The sequence below is a fragment of the Castanea sativa genome, chromosome 11 (assembly GCF_040712315.1).
Source record: "Castanea sativa cultivar Marrone di Chiusa Pesio chromosome 11, ASM4071231v1".
In the NCBI taxonomy this organism is placed as follows: domain Eukaryota; kingdom Viridiplantae; phylum Streptophyta; class Magnoliopsida; order Fagales; family Fagaceae; genus Castanea; species Castanea sativa.
Window position 1 is genome coordinate 4,410,554 of NC_134023.1, and position 24,974 is coordinate 4,435,527.

At 33.9% G+C, this 24,974-nt stretch overlaps 1 protein-coding gene across 1 annotated transcript; it reads right to left on the minus strand.

The window, feature by feature from the left end:
- On the minus strand, positions 1-13,083 carry LOC142614904 (disease resistance protein RPM1-like). Its single transcript, XM_075787542.1, has 2 exons — positions 10,198-13,083; positions 1-297 (listed from the first exon to the last, which is right to left on the minus strand). The coding sequence occupies exon 1, from the start codon at positions 12,841-12,843 to the stop codon at positions 10,237-10,239; it is 2,607 nt and encodes an 868-aa protein (XP_075643657.1). The 5' UTR covers positions 12,844-13,083; the 3' UTR covers positions 1-297; positions 10,198-10,236.
- Between the last annotated feature and the right edge of the window lie 11,891 nt (positions 13,084-24,974).

Sequence of the window (24,974 nt, forward strand, 5' to 3'; positions counted from 1 at the left end):
TATCAAGCAAAGTTAAACCTTGTTAAGAATCAAGGTCAAAATATATCCACAATAAAATCTCTAAAATAAAAAGCACTCTTTTTTTTTCTTTTTCTTTTTTTTTTTTTTTTTTTTTTATATGGGAAAATACAAGCACTCTTAGAAAATCCATAGAAAATAACATAATAGAAATCTCTATTAACAAAAGGTTTGCAAATGCAATGAAAAATTCCAAGAATCACATAAATGGTTAATAATCCAGCCCCCGCAACTCCAGGAATATACATCAATTCTTCTCTCGGAGCTTTCAATCTCAATCTGAAATATAAAAATAGGAAGGGGTGAGCTCAACTACTCAGTAACAAAATATATAAAGACCCAACATGACAGACCAAGCTAACAGTAGAGTTTTTTTTTTTTTTTTTTTTTTCCCTTCTTTTCATGATAGATATTTGAACACATTGAGTAAGATAAGTTAATGCTAACAGAATAATTATCTTTCACATATCAAGGTCAGATTGAAAAACTAAAGTGATATATATATATACCCAACATGACAGACCAAGCTAACAGTAAAGTTTTTATTTTTTTTTTTTTTTTCCTTCTTTCCGTAATAGATATTAGAACACATTGAGTAAGATAAGTTAATGCTAACAAAATTGATGTAAGGTTGGGTTCTAGTTGCACCAAGTGTAACTCTAAGCTATATTGCACCACGTAATAACTGTTCATTGGATGAATAATTCATAAATCTCACAGTTGGATTACATTTTCTCTATGTTGTAGACATACATATCAAATTTTGTGTCAATCAGATACTATTTATTATTCGATTTAGAAACCCAACTTTTATGCACAATTTTAAATACAAAAATTTAAAATTTAAACACTTTGATCAATGACATGGTTATTAATCTCAGATTATTTTAAAATTTTACAAGCATGTGGAGTATAAGAAAAGCATTTAAACCAACGGTGGATTTGTTAAAATTTGCATCCAATAAAAAGATATTGAGCAGCGCAACATAACTTAGAGTTACACTATGTGTAACTTGAACTCAACCCATATATATATATATATATACACACACACACACACAATCATAGTCAAACATTTGCCGCACAAATCACACATACATGAATAATTCCAGCATGTTTAATCCCTCTTGACAGGGCCATATGGTACTGGTATAGAACAAACACGTTTATATTATATCCTATGGGTAATTTCAGATGACACTAGTAACTAACAGATTGACATATATTATTACCCTATAGACAGGGCTGGACTCCACAATTAACCAAGTTTTGATCCAAATACGAAAAACCATAAATCAGTTTGCTAGAGTAAATATTCAAAACAAAGTCTAAAGTTTTCATAGTTCTTACATTTTCACATAATATTGGAATGAAAAACAAATTATATGGGTATTTCAAACATCATAAATATGTCTAAAAAATATATTACTTATGTCATAAAGGAAATTTTTTAGAAATGAAGTATACACTACAAATTGTTTCTCAAAAAAATAAAAGTATAGACAACAAACTGTTTGGCCTTGAACAAATATCATATCCAAACAGTATTTCACAATAACGATTTCTGTTTAAATGCATTTGAACATAAATTGACAAACTCATAAGCTCCAAAATACTAAATTGATGCTTTTCAAATAAAATTGAGATGTATAAGATTTTTCACAAAGATACAAACTATATATCACAGCACCCTTCAATGATACAGACTGATGCAACCACTAGAAAGACCTTACTTCCTTGTCTCAAGAGCTTGAATAAAAGCTTAAATGCTCCTATTTATCAATTAACATATATTGAACTCAAAATCTAACATAATAACCCAAACTTTAATCATTTTTTTCGCGAAGTCCAAATGTATTGTTCTAAATGTGCATCTATTTTCTAAGCCTCGAATGCACTATAGTGAAAAGGGAATTCTCACCAACTGTGAAAGAGTCCAAAGGTCATGTATTCTAAAGTGATTGTCACAGCGTATCAGCCCACTTCTACCCCAAATTTAACATACCTAAAGAATTATAAAAATCCCAAAATTTTCCAGATTTAATCTTCTATATGTTGACTAACTATACCCCAAATTCGGTGTCAATGTTCGACTCCTAAAGCAATATAAAGAGTCCAAGTCAGTGCTGTTAGACTGTATTCTGCAATGACTCAGTCCTAATTAGGCAAGCCTCTGAGACCCTAAATGACAACAAAAACTTATGAGATTTCTCTGAAATTAAGCTTCATGGGTTTGCGATCTACACTAAAAAAAAATTCTTAAATTCAGTACAAATTTTGATTGATACCAGATTTAATCCTAATGTACACAGCTAATATTATAAAATATAGTGAATTTGGAGGTTAGGTTATGAAAAATATTTCTTCCTAGATTCAAATTGTCAACTTCAGCTGTGTAAATACATGGGTTTAAGAGTTACTCTATGCCAATTTTACCACAATTAAGTCCAATTATAATCCTCCCCAACTTCTTTTTCAGCCCTCCTAAACATCATTGGTATAATACTAATAGAGTTATTCGCACCACATAATGATGTCATCAAAAGAGAATATAATCACTGGGCAGCTCATTAAGGCTCTCTAGCAAATCCTAATGTATAAAACTAACATTCTATAACAACAGATCAAATCAAAATAAAATTCATATTCAAGCTAGCTTTATGAATACATATGACAATTCAACACCACCATGTGTAGTACTCTATACTGCCCAACCTAAAGCTGTTTATATGACGTTCAAAACATACAAAGTAATCATGTTGGTTTTCATCAAGCTTATCTCACAAGTTTGACACAGCTTCATGAAAAGACTAACATGTTATCAATGCCCAGTATTTTACCAATCTAAATCCTAAGCCACTATCACTAAAATTTTTAATCATATTTCCAATAGATTTCGAGGTTATAACCCATTATTGGCTCTGAAAGGCTATTCAGATAAAGTGAATACTTGACTGAGAATCAAGCTTGGTCATCAGTTGGCTGTGTCTAGCCCCATTGTCTCTCTCTTTCTATTCAATTTCTACATCCTATCTTTTAAAATTATTTCTTTTCTTTTCTTTTTTTTCCTGGGATGGGCCTTCCAGCAGTGAGAATCATTAAAATTCTCTGACAATCTTCTAATCATTGCTAAGGCAGAAAGAAACCATGCTATAGCTATCAAGTAATCCATTAAGAAATTTCAATTATTATTGAGTCATTCTGTTAATGCCAAACGAATGTGATTTTTAGAAAAAATGTCAATTCCTCAAAAGCCACACAGATTTGCTCCTATCTTAATTCAAGAAAGCACCTTTCCACTCAAAATACCTCGGCCTTCCCATATGTCACAATGACTCAAGAGCCGGACTCTCAATGAAGTTGTAGAAAAGATTTAGAGTCAAATCCAGGGATCGAAGGGACGTGTGCTATCCCAAAGAGCAGGAGTCTCACAGATTTATGTTATGTCTTCTCTTAATTTTCAAAAAATCTGTTACCTCTAAAATGAATGGGTTGCTTTGGGATTTTTGGTTGGGGTGGGAAGGAGACAAAAGGCCTGTATATCCCAAATCTTGGGATTTCCTTGTGTAAATCTAAAGTTGTGGGAAGCTAAGCTTTTGCCAAATGGAAGACACAAACAAAGTCCTATTGGTGGCAACTAGATTGGAAAGTATTCAGAAGAATTTCCTTTGGGGGTCTACTGAGGGGGGTTTCAAATATCCATTGGTGGCATGGGATAAGATATGTTTACCCATTGAGATGGGTGGATTTGGGATAAGAAAGGTGGTGCCGTTTAATCAGGCTTTATTAGGGAAGTGACTGTGGAGATATGGCCATGAAGATACCCACCTATGGCGTCGTGTTATCTCCTCAAAATATTTCGAGGGTCAAGGGGGGTGGAGGACTAATGTTTGCAGGAGGTCCCATGGGCACGGCCTATGGAGAAGCATTAATGAAGGTTGGGAGAGCTTTTCTAAGCATTTGTCTTTTGTAGTGGGGGGAAGGCACTTGTATCCGCTTTTGGCATGACAGGTGGATTGGTGACGCTACTCTAAAAGTTACTCGATGGTTCTGGGATTTAAGAGTTACTCGATGGCAATTTTACCACAATTAAATCCGATTATAATCCTCCCCAACTTCTTTTTCTCCCCTCCTAAACATCATAGGAATAATGCTAATAGAGTTATTCGCACCACATAATGATGTCATCAAAAGAGAATTTAATCACTGGGCAGCTCATTAAGGTTCTCTAGCAAATCCTAATGTATAAAACTAATATTCTATACCAACAGATCAAATCAAAATAAAATTCATATTCAAGCTAGCTTTATGAATACATATGACAATTCAATGCCACCATGTGTAGGACTCTATACTGCCCAAACTAAAGCTGTTTATATGACGTTCAAAACATACAAAGTAATCGTGTTTGTTTTCATCAAGCTTATCTCACAAGTTTGACATGGCTTCACGAAAAGACTAACATGTTATCGATGCCCAGTATTTTACCGATCTAAATCCTAAGCCACTATCACCAAATTTTTTAATCATACTTCCAATAGATTTTGAGGTTATAACCCATTATTGGCTCTGAAAGGTTATTCAGATAAAGTGAATATTTGACTGAGAATCAAGCTTGATCATCGGTTGGCTGTGTCTAGCCCCATTGTCTCTCTCTTTCTATTCAATTTCTACACCCTAGCTTTTGAAATTAGTTCCATTTCTTTTTTCCTGGGATGGGCCTTCCAGCAGTGCAAATCATTAAAATTCGCTGACAATCTTCTAATCATTGCTAAGGCAGAAAGAAACCATGCTATAGCTATCAAGTAATCCATTGAGAGATTTCAATTATCATTGAGTCATTCTGTTAATGCCAAACGAATGTGATTTTTAGAAAAAATGTCAATTCCTCAAAAGCCACACAGATTTGCTCCTATCTTAATTCCAGAAAGCACCTTTCCACTCAAAATACCTCGGCCCTCTCATATGTCACAACAACTCAAGAGCCCGACTCTCAATGAAGTTGTAGAAAAGATTTAGAGTCTAATCCAGGGATCGAATGGACATGTGCTATCCCAAAGAGCAGGAGCCTCACAAATTTATGTTATGTCTTCTCTTAATTTTCAAAAAATCTGTTACCTCTAAAATGAATGGGTTGCTTTGGGATTTTTGGTTGAGGTGGGAAGGAGAAAAAAGGCCCGTATACCTCAAATCTTGGGATTTCCTTGTGTAAATCTAAAGTAGTGGGAAGCTAAGGTTTTGCCAAATGGAAGAGACAAACAAAGTACTATTGGAAAAGGTGAGCTATAATAGGCTAATAGGGGAAGACAAACCATGGGTGAAAATGCTCAAATGTAAATACTTGAGAGGCACATCCATCCGGACAACTAAAGTACCCTCTAAGAGCTCATGGCAGAGGAAAGCAATTCTGGGAGGTAAAAACCTCACCTATTACCAAAAGGAGCTTGGTTGAAAATTGATGATGGGATTAGCTTTAAGGTGTGAGAATACCCATGGATGCCAGCCCATCCTAATCTCAAACTACAACCAAAGTAACCCCCAATACTGTCCAGATAAACTGGGTCTTGTACTTCATCACTACAAGTCGAGCCCAATGGAATAAAGAACTTATTTGGGCTGATTTTAGAAGTTCTTTTTGTTGTTTATTAGTAATCCTAATCATTCTAGGAATAGGTTATTTAATTTTTTTTTGTCCTTCTAGGAAAGAATTTAACAACTTATATAAAGGCTTTATTGAAGTAAATAATATTCACAGAGATATAGATCTTAATCAAGTTCCAGCAGCTTAGTTCAAACTCAGAGGGTGTGATTGCCTTTTCCTACTCCTACCTAAATGTGATTGTTAAGAAAAGCCTAGGTGTGATTGCCTAGCATTTACCTTTCTTTATTTTAGTTATTCATTGTTTTAACACCAAATAGCTATCAACATATTCAAGATTATATCTTTTCTTGCCTAAAACCTTAAACATCAATCCTTATTCAAAAATCCTTCAAGATCTAACTTAGTGCTGAATTGCTAAAGATCCTGCATCACTTGGTTAGACATGTGGCACGCAAATCACACAAACAATCCAGTGATGGACAATTCCAACATGTTTAACCCCTCTTGGCAAGGCCAGATGGTATTGGTAATGAACAGATACGTATATATTATACCCTATGGGTAAGGTCAGATGAAAACAATGACTGATAGATCACCATATGTTATTTATCTATGGGCAAGACTAGATTACACAGTCAACCAAGTTTCAAAATTCAAATATGAATAACTGTTTCTTACATAAACCCTAAATCATATTGGTAGAATACATAATCGAAACCGGTGAAGATTTCGAAAATATTCGCATAGCATTGTAGTTCAAGTTAAAATATTGGAAATAAAAACAATTATAGGGGAATTTCTAACATAATAATCTGTCCAAAAACTATATTACTTATGTCATTGAGGAAATTTTTTAGCAAATGAAATCTAGAAAACAAAGTGTTTGGGCCCGAAAGTATGACCAGATATCATTTTAGAACAGTAGTGCACAAATAATGATTTGTATTGAAGTACATTTGCTTAAAGTAAATTGACAAACTCATTAGCTCAAAATACTAAATTGTAGTTTTTTCAAAGGAAAGTTGAGAAGTAGAAGACTTACAGCAACAACAAAAAATTTCAGAGCATTTAATATATGTTACTTACCTCGAAAGCTTAAGATACAGCATTAACTAATGGTAACCACTAGAATGACCTTACTTCCTTGTCTAAAGAGCTTGAAGAAACGCTTATATGCTCCTATTTATCAATTAACATATATTGAACTCAAATCTAACATAATAACTTAAACTCTAATTATTTGTTCCAATCCACTGCCCCAAGTTCAAACACATTGTTCTACAAGTTTATTTACTTTTCTAAACCTCATATGCACTATACTGACAAGGCAATTCTCACCAACTGAGAAAGTGTCCAAAGGTCATGTATTCTAATTGACTATCACAGCATATCAGCCCATTTCCACCCCAAATTTTACATACCAAAAGAATTCTAAAAATTCCAAAATTTTCCAGATTTAAGCTTCAATATATTGACCAACTATACCACAAATTCAGTGTCAATATTTGACTCCTAAGTCAAGTTATAGAGAATCCAAGTCAGTGTTGTCACGCTGTATTCTGCTGCAAGTCAGTCCTAGTTAGGAAAACCTAGTGAGATTTCACTGAAATTAAGTTCTTTGGGTTAACTTTCTACACTACAAATTTCGTTCTTTCATTCGGTACAAATGCTGAGTTATGCAAGCTCTAATCCTTAAAGAAACATAATCCTGAAAGAAACATAGACTAAACAGCAGGATTTTTATTTCTGATTTTTCAACATACCTCTCTTGACTTAAACCAGTGGTCTCATAAGAGCTTTGAAGTTGTTCTATGTTGTCCTAGCCTCCGCATAGACCAGAAACTCAAACTTGTGTCTCGTTCCAGCTTGAGTGATACACGACAAATCGGTTTACCAATGGTGTTTTACACTACTAGAGTGAAACAAACTAGACTATCAGCCTAAGAGCCTCGCCAACACTAACGCACTGAGATATGCTGATTTTGTAATTGTGATCTGGGACACCTCTCATGGGGTTTCTATAGCCTCCATCTCATTAATAGTGAGCAAAGAGGCATAGAGTAACAGCCCAAGGCATTACTCCTTTGAGTAATGCCTAGGACTTACTCCAGGGAGTTACACAGAGAGACATGCCTACTTTGGGCAGCCCTTTATATCCCTTTTAGTTTATAACAAATCCAAATGTACAAAATTATTATCTTAAAAAGTCGTACCAAGTGCACAAAACTTCTACTTTTGCAGGGTCTAGGAGAGGTCATGCTAGGCAATCATACCCACATATATTTTGGAGAGGCTAATTCCCAAATTTGAACCAGTGACCTGTGATGTTTGGTGGAATTCCCTTGCCATTGCACCAAGGCCCAAATTTTAAAATGCCATACCCAATGTACAAAGCTCCCACTTGTGTGGGGTCTAGGAGAGGTCATTGTACGCAGCCTTACCTAGTTACTATTCTAATCCATAATAAATTTGGAAGTTAGGTTCTAAAAAAGATTTCTTCCTGTAATCAAGATGTCAACTTCTGCTGTTCAATACATGCATTTGAGAGTTACTGTCTGCCAATTTTACCACATTTAAATCCCATTATGATCCTCCCCAAAATTATTGGCTCCCAAGATAGGGAGCACAGAGATATAGACAAAGTGAATACCCGATTGAGAATCAAGCCTGGTCATTGGTTGGCTGCCTCTAGCTCTCATTATCTCTCTCTTTCTAGTCAATTGAAATGATAAAACCCTAGTTCCCTATTCCCCAGCTTTTAATGTTAGTCCTCACCCCCCCTTCCCCCTAGGATGGGCCCTGCAATAGTGTAAATCATTAAAATTTCCTGAAAATCTTCTAATCTTTGCTAAGGCTGAAAGAAACCAAGCTATAGCTATCAAATACTGCATAGAGAAATTTCAATTATGGTCGAGTCATTCTGTTAATGCGAAGAAATCGAATGTGATTTTTATCAAAAAAGTAAATTCCTCAAAAGCCACAGAGATTTGCTCCTATCTTTAACGCCAGAAAAGCACCTTTCCACTCAAAATACGTTGGCCTTCCCTTATGTCACAACAAGTCAAGCAGCCACACTCTCAATGAAGTTAAGGAAAAGATAAGTGTCAAATCTAGAGATCGAAGGACAAGTGCTATCCCAAATATCAAGGGATTGTTTAACAAGGCCAATGGTAGTAGCCTCACCAATTTATATTATGCCTTCTCTCAAGTTTCAAGAATCTGTTTGCTCTAAAATGAATGGGTTGCTTTGATATTTTTGGTGGGGTAGGCCTTTATACCTCAAACCTTGGGATTTCCTTGTGTAAATCTAAAGAAGTGGGAGACTTGGGGTTTTGCCGTATGGAAGATAAATGGGGAAGAAAAACCATGGGTGAAAATGCTCTAATGTAAATACTTGAGAGGCAAATCCTTCAGAACAACTAAAGTAGCCTCCAAGAGCTCATGGCAGTGGAAATCAATTCCAAGAGGTAAAGACCTACACCGTGGCTGTAAGGTGTGGGAAAACCCATCAATACCAATCCTTCCCAATCTCTATCTACAAGCAAAGCATTCCCCAATCCTGTCCAGATCAACAGGGTCTTGGACTTAATCACTACAATTCCAATCCAGTGGAAAAAAGAACTTATTAGGGCTGATTTTTAAGAGGATTAAAGCATCAAATATCCTAAAATCCACTTGTCAAAAGATCAGCAACCAGATTAGGTAATTTGGACCCTACACACATCTGCGGAGTCTCACTGCTAAATTGGCTTACTGATTCAACCAACAACACCATCCTAGATATACTGAACTCTTATCCAATTTTGAATAGAAGAAATTATGGAGCAGTTAGATTCATGGACATTTGAAAAGGCTGATCTAGAAGATTGAATGGAATGTGCTCCCTAGTTGAGCTATGTAAACTCAAGATTCGAGATAGATGACAAATCATGCTTGCTCTGTAATTATGGAGCAGTTCTCATGAACATTTTAAAACTTTAATCCAGAAGATTGCATGCAATGTGCTTCCAATCTTCAATATATTTTTGCAGTACTTGCCTTGTACAGTATCCATAGTACAAGAAATATTGGACCGTAACCTTCAGGACTAGTAACTATTGGTAGTGCCACCATAGCATTATGCAACCACCATTACATATCTATCACTACTAGAATGTAATCATTGTCCTCAAATCAAGGACTGCTGACGCTTTCACACTAACACTAAAGATATGGGCTTAGATGACAGCTAAAGTTAAATAGAGTTGTGTAGAGGAGATTGTGATAAGAAAGACCATTCACCATTATCCCTCACTCTATTACAAGAGTGTCATTTTTTGCTAGTGTGACTGGATCTTGATCTTTGCTTTTAATATGACATATAATTGTAGGCTACAGAATCACAAATATATTTGACAAATTTCATCCAACCATCTTGTTTGAGTGTCGGCTAACTCCACTATATATGTGTGTGTGTGTGGGTGGGTGGGTGTGGGTGTGTGTGTGTATTTATATTAAAAAAATTTTTAAAATGTGCAATCATGGCAGAATGGTATAGGAAAAAATAACAATAATATTTTTGTTCATTGAAAGCTTACCAAAGAGGTGCTTCAGCCACAATGTTTCTCATTCTTCTATTAGTCTAACACAGTCCTGTGTACACGCACTTCCTCCAGCTGGCTTAGCATATTCATTGTTATGTGCACCATGGCTAGGCGGTCACAATTTATTATAATCAGCTTCTGAAGTTTAGGCAGTGCTTGTTCTAGAATCACTACCTGATTTAACTGATTGCATTGTTCAACTTCTAGTATCCTCAATTCTAGAAATGGTTGAGCAATAAATTCCAGAAATACACCAGTGTAAGCAGCATACAGATGTAGCTCCTTTAGAGAAGGCAAAGCATGAAGGGCCTCAAGTGGGCTGTTTTGCAGTTTTGACCATTTGAGCTCAATTTTATACAAATTATAGAGTTCACCAACCCATGCTGGAATTTCCTTCAACCTCCCTCCAAGAGATAGTTTTTGAAGCAGTCGAGGAGACTCTTTCATGTCTTTCAAATCAAGATACACCTCTTTGCTAGCTGAGCTCACAGACAAAGAATAAAGATGCTTCATCTTCTCAATGGATGCACACAAATCTTTTCCTTCTATTTCCTTGAGTTCTGTGATCCCTAGTTTCCTCAGATCAGTGAAGTTCCCCAACTCTTTAACAATGCTTTTTTCCTTATAGTTTGCCTTGATAAGTGACAGCTTCTGTAACGAAGTGGAACACTCAATTCCTGGATACACTTGTGCTCCTACAACAGCATTTGGGCAACCAACAAACAAACAGAGCAACTTAGGAAGTCCAAAGATCTCCTTGGGCAACTTGGTGATAAGAGTATTTCTAAGGCCCAAAAACTCTAGGTTCTGAAGCTTCTTAATAGATTTTGGAACTGAATCTATTTTTGTACTCCTCAAACTTAAGTACCTTAGGAGGGTGAGGTTGACAACTTCTTTTGGAAAATGTTGCAAGGCTGCATTTTCCAGGTTTAGATTTTTCATCAACTTGAAGTTTTTGAAAAGTTCATTGGCCATTGATTCTGAAAACTTGTCTCCCCCAAACATAGAAAAGGTACGAACATAAGAGAGGTCTGTCCCTTGTAGCATGGAGAGGGGGCAATTGTGAAGAGATAAGCCACGGGTTTTCTCACCTCCCAAACTGGCACTTGAACTTCTAAGAACATTAAAGTTCCGCTTGTCAGACATGGAAAGGATGAACCCTCTTGCAAGATTAGAAACTTGACAACTCCTTATTCGTCCGCCAGAATCTCGACCGGTCACACGAACCATGCTCATTTGAACTAGCTCATCTAAGTACTCATATGCCACCTGCTCCAGAGTTGTACATTCTCTTTTCTCAATGAACCCACAACCTATCCATTGGCGGATTAGTCTTCCACGTGTAACAAGGTGACCCTCAGGAAAATTGCAAAAGTACAAGAAACAAGACCTGAGGTTGGGCAATAGATGGTAATAACTACGCGAGAAAATTCTATAGCAGGAAAGAGAGACAGGATGTCCTGGCTCAAATTCAAGGCTACCAAGTACATTCTTAAACTCCGTCCCATTAAGTGGCTTATTTGACAAGAAATTGCTAACTGCAACAATTGCATGAGGTGATTCTTCACATCTTATCATAATTTTCTTACACCAATCAACCAAATGAAAGAAATGATCCGGGCATTTATCACCTTTAAAGACCTTCTTACAAAAGAGCTCCAAAGCCTCTTCTGATGTTAATGGAGTAAGGTTGAGATCATAGATATAATCATGAGAGCTTGTACAAATAGAAGCTAAATTGCGATTACGAGTGGAGATGATTATTTTACTACCCTGTTTTTTAGTACAAGAAAGTAACTTTTCAATGCACTTCCATTGATTTTCAAACCAAATACCATCAAAAACAAGGATGTATGTTTTTTGTTGTAAATGAAACTGCAAACTCCTTTTGTTGTGTCTTCCAGGGTCGAAAGGTAATTCCAGTTCCTGACAAAGTTTCTCTAAAAAGTCCTTACAAAAGGGAGTGACAGAAACCCAAGCCTTGCATTCAAAACTATTTTTGACCATTTCAAAGACTTCATGGATAACAGTGGATTTACCTGAACCCGGGTCTCCGATTACTGGAATTACTATATCCCTAAGATACCTTGGCTGATCTCCCATTGAAACACGATCAAGAAGTACATCTACACGCTTCGTAATGCCCACAAGAACATGATGGTCATTCCTGGAAAATGAATTATATGTCCCTGATACCTCTTTAGCTGTAGTTGAACTTGATGCAACTTGAGAGGGACAAAAGCGAATTGTATCAAAGTCTCCGATGTCGTCGACTTCTTTCTTGATATCTGCCATGCGGGAGGAGAATCGACACAATGGAAGAAAGTCCTTAAAAAAGTGAGCAATATCATGAAGAGCTATCGTGATCCAATGATGATGGAAGTGTTCAGGAACTTCATACATGAACTCTTCAATTGCATCTTGAGTCTCATATGCTAAATCTTGCACTCGTTGAACTCGATCCTTCAAACCTGCTGTATCTTCTCTTCCTTCCGTGTCCTTCAGGTAAGCTATCATAGTATTCAACCATTCTCTTACTTCTTCAATGTTACGACGGTCGCCGACGGAACATATTTTCTGGAGAAACGGTAGCACTGTGGTAACTGCAGTTATTGCTCCTGAGACTGCAATTTCTGCCATTGTTCATGTTCTCTTTCTTCGATTCCAAGCAATCAGCTTTGTGACAGAGTTGAGACTTGAGTGGAAGTACAATAATTAAGTAAGATCCAAGATCCAAGATTGAAGAAGACAAAAAGAAGATCGAAGAGAAGCTAACGACGATGAGAATGAGATGAGATGAGGTTGTGTGAATTGAGACAATTAAGATTCAGACAAAAAGAGTAAAGTGCATCAAATCAAAAGGACTCTTTTTCTCTTTTCTATGAATAAGAGAGATTTCATGATTTTGTAAGAAAGAAGATATCCAGCCCCCAAAAACTAGTGGTCGACAATCATCCCCTGATTCACACGTGTATACTACACTTACAAAAAGAACATGGCAAATTCCCCTTTCCAACCCTTTTTTTTTGTTTAATGGGAATTCACACGTGTACCGTCCCCTTTCTTCCCCTTTCCTACTATAGACATTTTTTTTTAATATATATATGATGGCATTCTTACTATAGACATCAATCAAAGTCTATCAAAGACGTGGTATTGATTTATTAGGAAAAATATTGTTTCAAGCTAGGTTACAATGTTACATTCTACTCTTTTACATTAATATTTATATTTATAATGTACGCTGACATGTTTATGTTAAAAATAAAATGTTTGACTATAAACATGTTTAAACTTATCTTACTCCAACATGTCTACTATGTATATAGTAATTAAAGAAACTATCTATATATAATTTTAGTCACATAAATTTTTAAACAAGTAATGTAACTTGTTTGAACAATATACATGGAGTCTTTATAATTTGACACTAATTTTTTTAGAAAGTTTATAATTTGACACTTAATAAATTGAAAAAAAAAAAAAAAAAACTCTAAACATATTTAGAACCAAACTTTATCGTTTTTAGCAATTGGTTTCACAAAAAAAAATATCCTGTAAAAAATATCCATATTTTAACATATGAAAGTTGGTGTGAAATAAAAGATGTGAAAAAACCAATGTAAGAGTATAAAAGCCTTAATTTAGAGGTATTCTAGAATCACACCCTCAATGGCAGAGCTAGAAATTTGTCTTTGAGAAGGGGGCTGAATAATAAATGAGATGACTAAAAAATTTTCCTTTGTATATGCTACATTCATATTATGTATAATAGTGCAATTCAGTACACAAATTTTGTACTTTATAACTTTTGGTGTATTATTTGAAGAATATTAATGGGAAGTTGAAGTTTTAACATTAGGACAAAAAAATATCGATTTTTCTTACTTATCATCATTTTTTTTTAAAGAATGAATCACTTATAAACCTAGATATTCAAATCAATTAAAACCTATTAAGTATAATGATCAACATAAAGAATTACAAACAAGTTGAAGATTTATTAAAAATTAAACAAACAATTCTTAGATGGATAAAAAATTGAAATTATAAAATAAACCCATCAAACATTACGTTATTTTCTTCATATGATGTATCATATATTTTATCAGTTTAATAATAATTTATTACATTTATATGTTTTATCGAATTATATTTTATCAATTTAATAACAAATAGAAAATATAAAAAGAGTGATAAAGGGAAAATAAAAAATTGAAGAGTGCACAATACACGCTACTTGGGAAGTAGAAAAGATGCTACTATTGTTATGATGTGATACCACTAAACTTTGTGTAAGGAGTGTGTGGTTTTTAACTCGTACACATCTACTCACTCTCTCGGGGTTAGAGTAAATTACACAGCTTTCGGTTTCCAAAAAAAAAAAAATTACAAAGCTTTTGACTTATGAGAATCATAAAGAAAGGAAGCAGAAGCCTATCTACCCAAAATCCCAAATGCAGATCTATTGGTAGTGCAATCTATTGGGGTGGTCTTAAAAGGAAGTTGAAGAATACATGTTGTTACTTGGTACCGAGATTCTTGCAAAACATAGCCTTCTTCCACCATTAACTCCAATAGTAAGCCAGAAAATTTTTTAACAGGAAGGAGCAGATTTTTATTTATTTTGTTGTTTGAAAGGAGGAAGAAGCATAATTAAAAACTTTTTTTTTTTGTCTTCAAGTTTATTTTTCATTTTTTGAAGGAGGAGTTTTTTTTTTTTTTTTTTGAGATGGTTGTTAAGATAATTATGTTTTTATTATAGTTTTTTGGATGTCCAATTAATTTAATTCATTGTTTTATAAAATTTATTATCGTTAATAGAGTTGTAACCTTCTTTAAAAATTGGGAGGGGGCCCAAGGTGTTGAGGTCCGAGTCTCTGGCTAAAGCATCAAATAGAAGTGGTTGGCAGCATGTGTGGGGAGCTTTGTGAAAGTTAAAGCTTCCAGGGAAAATAAAAATCTTTGGCTAGAGAGCTTGTCATGACATCCTTCCAACTCGGGTGAATCTTGCAAAGCGCAAAATTATTTCAAATTCTTTGTTCCACTGTTGTAAGAGTGTACCCGAGGATGTTTTACATGCCATATGGGGTTGTGGTGCAGCCCAAGATGTTTGGGCAAGGAGTCTCCACGTGCTACAAAAATTTCAGACTAACCATTTTTATTTTTTGCAGCTATTTAAAGCTTTGATGGACAGATTATCAACACTTGAGATGGAGCTCTTCCTTGTTCAAGCTTGGCTCATATGGAATCAATGCAATGTGGTGGGGCATGGAGGACAAATGAAGAACCCTCGGTGGCTAACAAATCGTGTGGCTGAACTGCCAGAAGAATATAAAAAAGCTCAAACGAATTTGGGGATTTCAAGTGCAGCAACAGGGAGCAACTTCTAGAAGCCTCTGCCTCAGGATGTTTATAAGCTGAACTTCGATTCAGCGGTATTCTCGGACTTGAATTGTTCTGGAGTTGGCGCGATCATTCGAAACTCTAATGGTGAGGGTGATGGCTAAAATGGTAGCAAGGGGGGAATATGTGCATAATAGCAATGACGCAGAAGCTTTGGTATGTAAAGGCCTTGGAATTTGCTATAGAGGCCAGGTTCCAAAATCTGTTAATTGAGGATGATAACTCAAATGTGATGAGAGCAATCTTGAATACTGTAGACGACTAAATTTCTTAGTTCGAAATAAATCAAACAAGTAAAATAGTTTCACAAATACGAATTTGTATTGATAAATGTGTGGTACAATTCTCTGTAATTACAAAAGAGTGATCCTCTGATTCGATCTCCTTGAAAGATTTATTGATTGGAATTGTGGTAATGTGATTTTGATATTCTTCAATTTGGCTGAGGAATGGATCGAAGATCTTTGAAACGGAATTACAATGAATCTCTGGCTATGAGCTTGTTAGAAATTCTTTGTTCTTCGTGTGTTCTTCGTGTATTCTTCGTGTTCTTTGTGTGTTCTTCGTGTTTGAAGGTTTGTGGTGGAAGTTCTTCGGTGCTTTAGAGGCTTGATTCCGTAGAGCTTCGTTGATTTATGGTTTGTTGAGGTTTCTGGAGGCTTTTGAGCTTGATTCCAGTGAACTTTGAGATTTAGGATTATGATTTGGATGATTCCTCTTCGATTGTTCTTCGTATTTGAAGGTTTGTGGTGGAAGTTCTTCGGGGCTTTGGAGGCTTGAATCCGTAGAGCTTCACCAATTTGTGGTTTGTTGAGGTTTCTGGAGGCTTTTGAGCTTGATTCCAGTGGACTTTGAGATCTGGACGAGTAGTTTGGATGATTTTGCTTCGAATGTTGTCCGTATTCGAGGTTGAAGTTCTTGAAATTCCTGGAGGCTTCGGGGTTTGATTCCGGCAGAGCTTCTGGATTTCTGAACTCAAGATCTCTTCTTCCTTCTGTCTCCGTCCTGTCTGTCCTCCTAAATGTCTTAGGAAGGCTTCTATTTATAGGAGTTTAGGAGTAGGTGAGCGACACGTGGCGAAGTCTGATTAGTGACACTTGTCACAGCTTGATTGGTCCGCTTATGTCATCACTTACACGTGCTGATTGCTTGTGTCATTGCTTACACGTGCTGATTGCTTGTGTCATTGCTTACACGTGCGAAGCTGCTTGTGTCATTGCTTACACGTGCGGAGCTGCTTATGTCATCGCTTACACGTGCGAAGCTGCTTGTGTCATTGCTTACACGTGCGGAGCTGCTTGTGTCATTGCTTACACCTGCTGATGCAGTTTCATGCCTTTATTTCAATGACACTTGGCAAATTTCTATTGGTTTCTGAATAGTGATGGCAAAACCTAGCAGCAGTACGTGGCGCCTTGTAATTGGTTGTATTTTGTGAACTTGGTAGTATGATGTGTCAGCTTGTGATAGGTCGGGAATTTTCTCTCTCTACAAATACTATTCCAAATAATTCTTTCTTTGGCCATATTGTGGATGACATTAGACATTTTATTTCGGGTAGTCAATCTGTTGGTTTTAGTTGTGTTAAAAGAGAAGGAAACATGGTGGTTCATTCTTTAGCTAGATTTGCTAAGAATATTGTAGAGGATTTGTATTGGATGGAAGATAAGCTCATACTGTTAGGATGTGTGCCCTTAAATCCTATTGTATGATGTTATGTATGTTATTATGTATGACATTATATATGACTTAATATTGTGATTAATAAAATAGTTTTATTTTATTTAAAATAATGGTAATGTGAATATTGAGACATTATCATATAGCCCATGAGATGCATTGTATGTGATTTATGTGATTTAGTCACAGAAGATGTAAATCACAAGTTCTTTGTAAATTCAAAATTATAGTTCGTAGTCAGTAATGAAATTGGGTATTTCATTTGCGAAGACTATAACATATCAACTAAGATGATTTGTCTTGATCATGGAAATAGAAATTTCTAGTTGGTATGTTGATATGTTTTAAGAGTTAAGACATATTGAGCTGGACCACTGTCAGTTTTATTATTCTCCTAATAACCGTCAAGTGAATAATAAACTCACAACTTATATTTACATGAACTCTTAATCCTGAGAGGATAATGGACCTGATCATGAAGTGTAGGTTACTTTGATATATTAAGAGTGAGATCTATTGTTACGGTCAAAACCTCAGTATGTTAGACAATCACATTTAGTGTTAATGGAACATATATTCTCAAGATGGAATTTATAATCTCTTAACGGAGATACAAAATATTCCCTTGAGATAAGTTTAATAGGTTTGTTATTCAGAGAGTTAGACCTAATCACTTTAGTAAGGAGTTACTAAAGTATACATTTATGGAATTGGATTTCATAAATATATGATGAATAACTTAAAGGATTAAACTATATACTCAAAGAATTAAGATGTAGTAATCTACAAAGTAACAATCTTATTTCATGACTTTGTATTACTACGAATATTTTATGAAGGGATTACATGTACAATAAAATCTTTGAATATAATTTATAAATAAGGCCTAGAGTGCAACTATATTTATATAGTGGTATTAAATATAGTTAATGGTAACTTTGGACTTGTCAGGAGTTGACAGAAAAGCCCAAGACCTATTGGAGTTAGTATCTTATTGGTCCCTTTTGGTCCCACTCCAAGCCACACACTTAAGCCCAATTAGAAAGGCCCAAAAAGCCAGCCCAATTAGATAATCAGTTAGATACAAAGGGAGAAATATACAGAATTTTTTTAGAGAATTTTGTAAGAACTATTTGCGAGGTGGTGCAAAAAGTGTTAGACATTTTTTGACATTCTCCCTTTGGAATTGATTGAGAGACCACACATCTTAGGCATTAGTGGAATTGGAGTGAAGACTGAAAGTGTTCCCAAGTGCTTCTGATCTTCGGTTTTGAGGTACACTCTAAGGTACACTCTCTAAGGTACACTCTCTTATTCTAAGGTACACGCTCTAAGGTACACACTTTTATTATCTAATTCTAAAACTTACATAGTGCATATTAACATTTATGAATGAAGTAGATCTGTTATTTTTCTGCTGCGTACATGCATATTTCCATCGCATACCTGTTGTAGATGTTTTTCATCATGATCAGTTACATATTAATGAATAAGTGATGGTTTTGTTCTTAAAAAATATATATATATGGGAGGGGGGCCAAAGCAATCTTCTGTAAGAAGTGGACCATTCAGACACTGATACAATAACACATTAAAGAATGTAAATTCCGTCCATGTTTTCCAACTATAAGGAACTTTTTTATTATTATTTAATAATAATTTATAGTTCTAAGCCATGAAAATGCTTATATTTGGAAATTTTCTATATCAATTTACAAAGTTTTCTACCTCATGCTGAGGAATTTCATATTTGAAAACTTTAAAGGGGCAACCAAATATATATATTCTTGGAATTACTTTTTAAGGTTGTTTGTAACTTTCAAATAACCGCATATTGCAAATTCTCGTGTTGATTTTAGTTTGTCATATTTTCAAAAAAATAACATTTAGCTACAAAATTGGCTATAACCTAAGACTACAACTTTATTCAATAAATTAAACATTACTATATATTTTGAAAATCTAACTGTTGTATTACATATTCTTTACGCTCTTTATACACATATCAAATTTTGTATCAATCAAATATTATTTACTATATGATCTATCAGCTTATATTTTATGTATAATTTTAAACTACAAAAACTTGCAATTTAAACAATTTATTGATAACATAGCTATTAATCTTCAATTTTTTAGAAATTTTGCAAACATGAAGTATATAAGAAGAAGATGTAATCTAATGGTGGATTTGTCAAAATTCACCTCCAATAAAAAGATATTGAGTAAGGTTGTAGCATAAGACTACAACTAATTTTGTAACTAAACTTTGTTCTTTGCAAAAAAATAACAAAGAATGTTACCAAATCTAAATTTGGCAGATTTGGCACTAACTACACTCAATAGAATTTTTAATTTTAATATTGAGCTTTAATATGATTTGGTTAAAAATTGATGTTGAAATAAAGGTAATTTTCTACAATTTCTTAAACATTTCAAATATATTTTTCTTTTTACCCTTCTACTATTCATGAAAAGGATACCTAGGCTTGGAATTAAAACTATGGTTAGGGACTAGGGTTTGGTTTGAATTTAGTTTTACTATTAAAACTCTATAGATTAATCATGACTAACAATAATTGTATTAATGAACCCAAGAGGTTAAAAGTTTTTATTTTACAAAATATTTCAAAATGCACCACACATTGATTGGGATATCGGCTAGTATATTATAAAATTTGGATCCTATAACTGGTGGATGCATGCAATGATAACACGTGTTTCTTTCTCAAAGTATACTACAATGACATGTGGTGACTTCCTACATTTAGTTAGTATTATTATATGGACAAAAAAGGCCATATGTCAAACAATTATTTGTACATGTTAATATGTTTGACATTTTTTCAATAATAATTTACAAATTTAAATGAAATAAACGCATTTCTTCAATATGTTATTTATGTTCACGCGATTTAATTTTTATTTATGAGAACAAATTCTTAATATACCCTTCCAGTGGCTATTCAGGTTTTCTTTGTTGAAAATTTAATTATATCTAATTATGTATACATTAGTAAATCTAATTCTTACTCAAAAAACGAAAATACTAAATCTAATTATCTATATTTATGATAGATTTAAAAACAAAGGATTAGCTTTAAGTTTTGTTGTTCTCCTATGTTGTCACATTGGAGAAATTATTAATTACACTAGGAGGACTGTTGATGTGGTCCTCTCTAACCAATGAGATGATGTCATTTATGTAAATGTATGTGAGTTTCTTAATTAGCACAAGGAATACAAAATAAAAATTAGGTGATGTCACATTTGCATAAATAATAGCATTTTTTTAGTTGAAAGGTCAGAGAGGACTACTAATAATTTCTCATCACGTTGGATTTGAGAAGTCATGGTTAACCAAGAATTTAGTTACCGTCACATTAATTGTCCTTAGCTGTTACTCATAATAATTGCTAAATGACAAAACTTAGATACAATAACTTAAATGCTATTCTTTGGACTCTTCTTTTAAGATTTAGTCATGTGACTACTTAACTATAAAATACATTTTTATCCTGTAAAAAAAAAAAAAAAAAATCCACATGACAGAATCTTAAAAGGGGAATTTGTTTGGTTGGGAGGATGGAAAAGTGGGAAGATAGAAAAAATTTTATTTCCCCTCATTTGTGTTTGGTTGGAATGGTAGAAAAGTAAAGGGATGAAAAACTTTTTTGTATAAATTTACCATCATGTCTCTTTTAAATAATACAAAAAGTAACGCATTATACTTTAAAAATATTGTGTATGGATGGAAACTTCATTAGAGTAAAAAAAAAAAAAAGCACGAGAAATCAACCCAAAATGGTTTTCCAAAAAAAAAAAAAAAAACCAACCAAAATTGATGAGAAAAGAAACATATGAGCCAAAAAAAAAAAAAAAAACAACAACAACAGCAACAAAGCTAACATGTCTAGACAAAACCAAAGGAAAAAAAGAAGTTAACACGTTAGTAACAGAGAAAGAACAAATCAAAGAAAAAAAAAAGCCTACAGGTGACATGAGTGGTATTTTTGGCAACTCAATTTCACGAGCTTTTTCCTTCCAGTTTTCTACCCATTTTGAAGAGAAAACATTTTGATGAACTTGAGAGAAAACATCTAAGCCCCACTGCAAAATTTTCCACTCCCCCTCCCAACCAAACATATACTAAAACTTTTCTCTTCACTTTTCTCTCCTAAGCCTCTTGACATGTATATTTAGTTTTACAAATTAAAAACTATAAACCTTAAATATTTGATTCTAAGCCTTTAAAAGCTCACTTTTTTTAAAGAAATACTCCTAAGAAAAAGACAAAGAAATAATTAGAACGACAAATGAAAGAACAAAATATACATGTATACCTTATAAAATAAAATAAAAATCAATAAGCATGTAGTGACATTTTTAGGGTCTAATTAATTATGATTATTTATGGATATATTGGATTACAATTTTTTTTCTTCATTATTTTAGTGACACATAATACATAATTAAAATTAATCTTCCAAAATTATAACACATATAAGTATTATAAAATAACTAATAACGAATAGGCGCACTGCGAGGGACATCCACTAGTTTCCTCAATTAGTCTCATTGTTTTCTTTAGAAGACAAACCGCATTTATTTGTAAGCTAGACAAATAGTTGAATTTTTTATTTTAGACTACCATAGTGTCGTATGCCTTCAACAAACCCAATCCTTTTATGTTTGGAACAATAGCCATTTTTTTTTGAAGAACAATAACAGGAGCTCTGTCATATTCATTTCCAAATAACACAAAAAAGGGCAAAATTACCCCCTCTTCCATTAAAAATTTAAAACCACTTCAACCCAATCCTGATCCTCTATGTCCTACAACCACCTCAGTAATCTCCTTGCTTCATCATTCTCTCTCTTCCTGTTTTAGATTATTCCAATATGGTGTAGTCTAAAATAGAGAATGAGATGTAAAGTGGATTGTTGAAGTATTAATGTAATTAAAATACTAACTTTTTGGTGATGCAATTGCAAAATGCCTCTTCTTCACCCTTTTTTTAACATTTTCGGATAGGAATGTAGCTACAGTCTTGCCAAGTAAGTAATAATAGAATTGTATGATAGATGGATGTATGCATTTATGCACATTCTTATTTGAAAAGAATAATTGTAGACTATCTATATAAATTGCGTTAAAAACATCCACTTCATTTGAAGCTCAAGACTAATTTCTCTGACATAAACATCAAATAAGCACTCGTTTTGTTTTTGAAAAACTAAAGCCTTAGAACATCTAACATTTTCAAAACACTGTTTCGTATGTTACAAACCACCAACATCAATTTTTTTGGACATCCCAGAGAGCTACAAATTCACCAAGTGAATTCAAAATATAGATGGTATGGCTGTATTATTTACATCTTTTATATATAAATTGGAAGTTTATTGAACTCATATGATGGTGTATACAAAATGAAGTTGAGATTTATAAAATTATATGTAAGTATATGGGAAGGAGCATAGTTTTAGACAATGAGAAAATGCAATAGTGCAAAAGTATTACGGGAAGCATTAAACGCTACGCACTTAATTATGTTTATTCGCACATACATTGTAGCAAGTTTGAGAACACCATATCCCAGTAAATTTGTATCAGTTTCAAAAGTGGACTTACTATATAATAATAATATAATTGTATATGATATAAAAATGATATACTATATTATTCATTAATGTTCATAAAATAAGTTGCTACCCATTAAGACATAAAGGTAAATTGAAAATTAAAAATAAATTTTTAAATCCATAAATTAGGACACATTAAATTTTTAGCTATAACTATTTGTGGTTATGACTTTAAAACGTCATATGTTTTATTAGAAAAAAAAAAAAAGGCTATAAGCACACGCTCATGGTGCGTGTGGATGGGCTAGTAAACACTACCAATATTATCTTTGCTTCCAAAAAGTTTCAAATTTATGCCAGATTTTCCAGGATTTAGATTTTTGGTGCTTTTATTGAATTCTAATTTTTTTTTAAAAATATATTATCTTCCTATAAATATCCTATAAAAGTCTCATTTGATAAGGTGCATTGGAGGAGGTTTCAAGTACCAAGCCTCGAAATTGTATGATTATAGCCTTAATGATTTTTGAGATGAGAAACACAGTTATAGTTAGTAGAGGCAGGGGAGGAGTAAGAGGAGGACTAGAAGAAGGAGCAAAATATTCAAGATGCAAAGAAGACAAGAAGAAGAAAATACCTATGAAAAGGTGATGCATGTTGATGTGATCGAATCAATGAATTACCAAAATCTTTTGAAATTGAGATATATCTAAACATTTCAAGTCATCTATTTTTTTTTTCTCTATTGTTAACACACATACCTATGAAGGAGATGCGTATTGATGTGATTGAATCTATGAATTACCAAAATCTTTTGAAGTTGAGGTATATTTAAACATTTCAAGTCATCTATTTTTTTTTTTTTTTCTCTATTGTCAACACGCATACTCCAGTAGGTTTTGAACAGATTGCCTCGCCGTCTACCTAAACTTGTGAGAGGAAGTGCCATTTTAGTCAAGGCTCCTTGGCCCTTTCAAGTCATTGATTTATATGATTATGCAAAAGAGGAAACTTATAGAAAATTTTTTGCTGTGACATGTGGTTGTGCTATCTTTGCATTATTTCTATATGATTGTGTTTTGGTTGAAGTATTATTGAACGAGCATGTTTTGCACTGTAAAGAACAAAAGCCCGTAAACCTTATACAGAAACTACTCTTCATCTTCCACTTTCTTGCACTTTTTTATTCCCCTCAAGTTTGTATCTTTCTATTCTTCATTTCTCTTTTTGTCTTATAATTTAGGCAAAACTACATTATTAGTCCATTTAGTTTACCCGCTGAGCACATTTAGTTCCTAAAGTTTCAACTGAGCACTATTAGTCCCTAAAGTTTCAAAACTAAATACAATTGGTCTCTCCATTAACTACTGTTAGTTTTGTGCTTATGTGTCTAATGGAAAAATGAGTAGGCATACTTTTAATGACATGGCAACATTTTTTATTTAAAAAAATCCCAAAAATCTCTCCTCTCGGTTTACCCCTCTCTCTTTTACCTCTCATTCTCTCTCTGTACAACTTCAATGAAATCCATGTCAAAAATCTCTAGAGACAGCAAGACAAGGAGAGCCGCAAGCGAGAGAGTTCCGTACTTCAGTGCACAGCCTACATAGTCCTACATATATGCAATACCTGGAGCAGATCTCTTGCTGTGAACATTTAAAATTAAATTTCTTTGTAACCCAATAGGACCCTTTCATTTTCTCCATCTATTTCTCTCTCTTTCTTTTTTTTTTAATATTATATAATTTGTCTTGGTATTTGACTTGTCATTGGCCTAATATTTGCGCAAAAAGTCAGCTTGAGTTGAACAAGAAAACTATGACAATCTAGGTAAATTCTTTGAGCGTTGCTTTCCTAAGATTTATACGCTAAAAATTGGGCTTCGTGAATGTTTTAGTTTAGGATCTTATAAGACTTCAGGTGTGCTGCCTCTCTTTGAAGATCTGAAGGTCTTTGGAGACTTTGATCCAAATCAAGTGGCTGCTGTCTTGAGTCCTCCTTGTCTCGCTGTATCTATTTGATGTTTCATGCTTAGCTAAAATTTACAAAGAGAGAAAGGAGTACCAGAGAGGTGACTTGGTTCTGGGTTGTATTTTTAA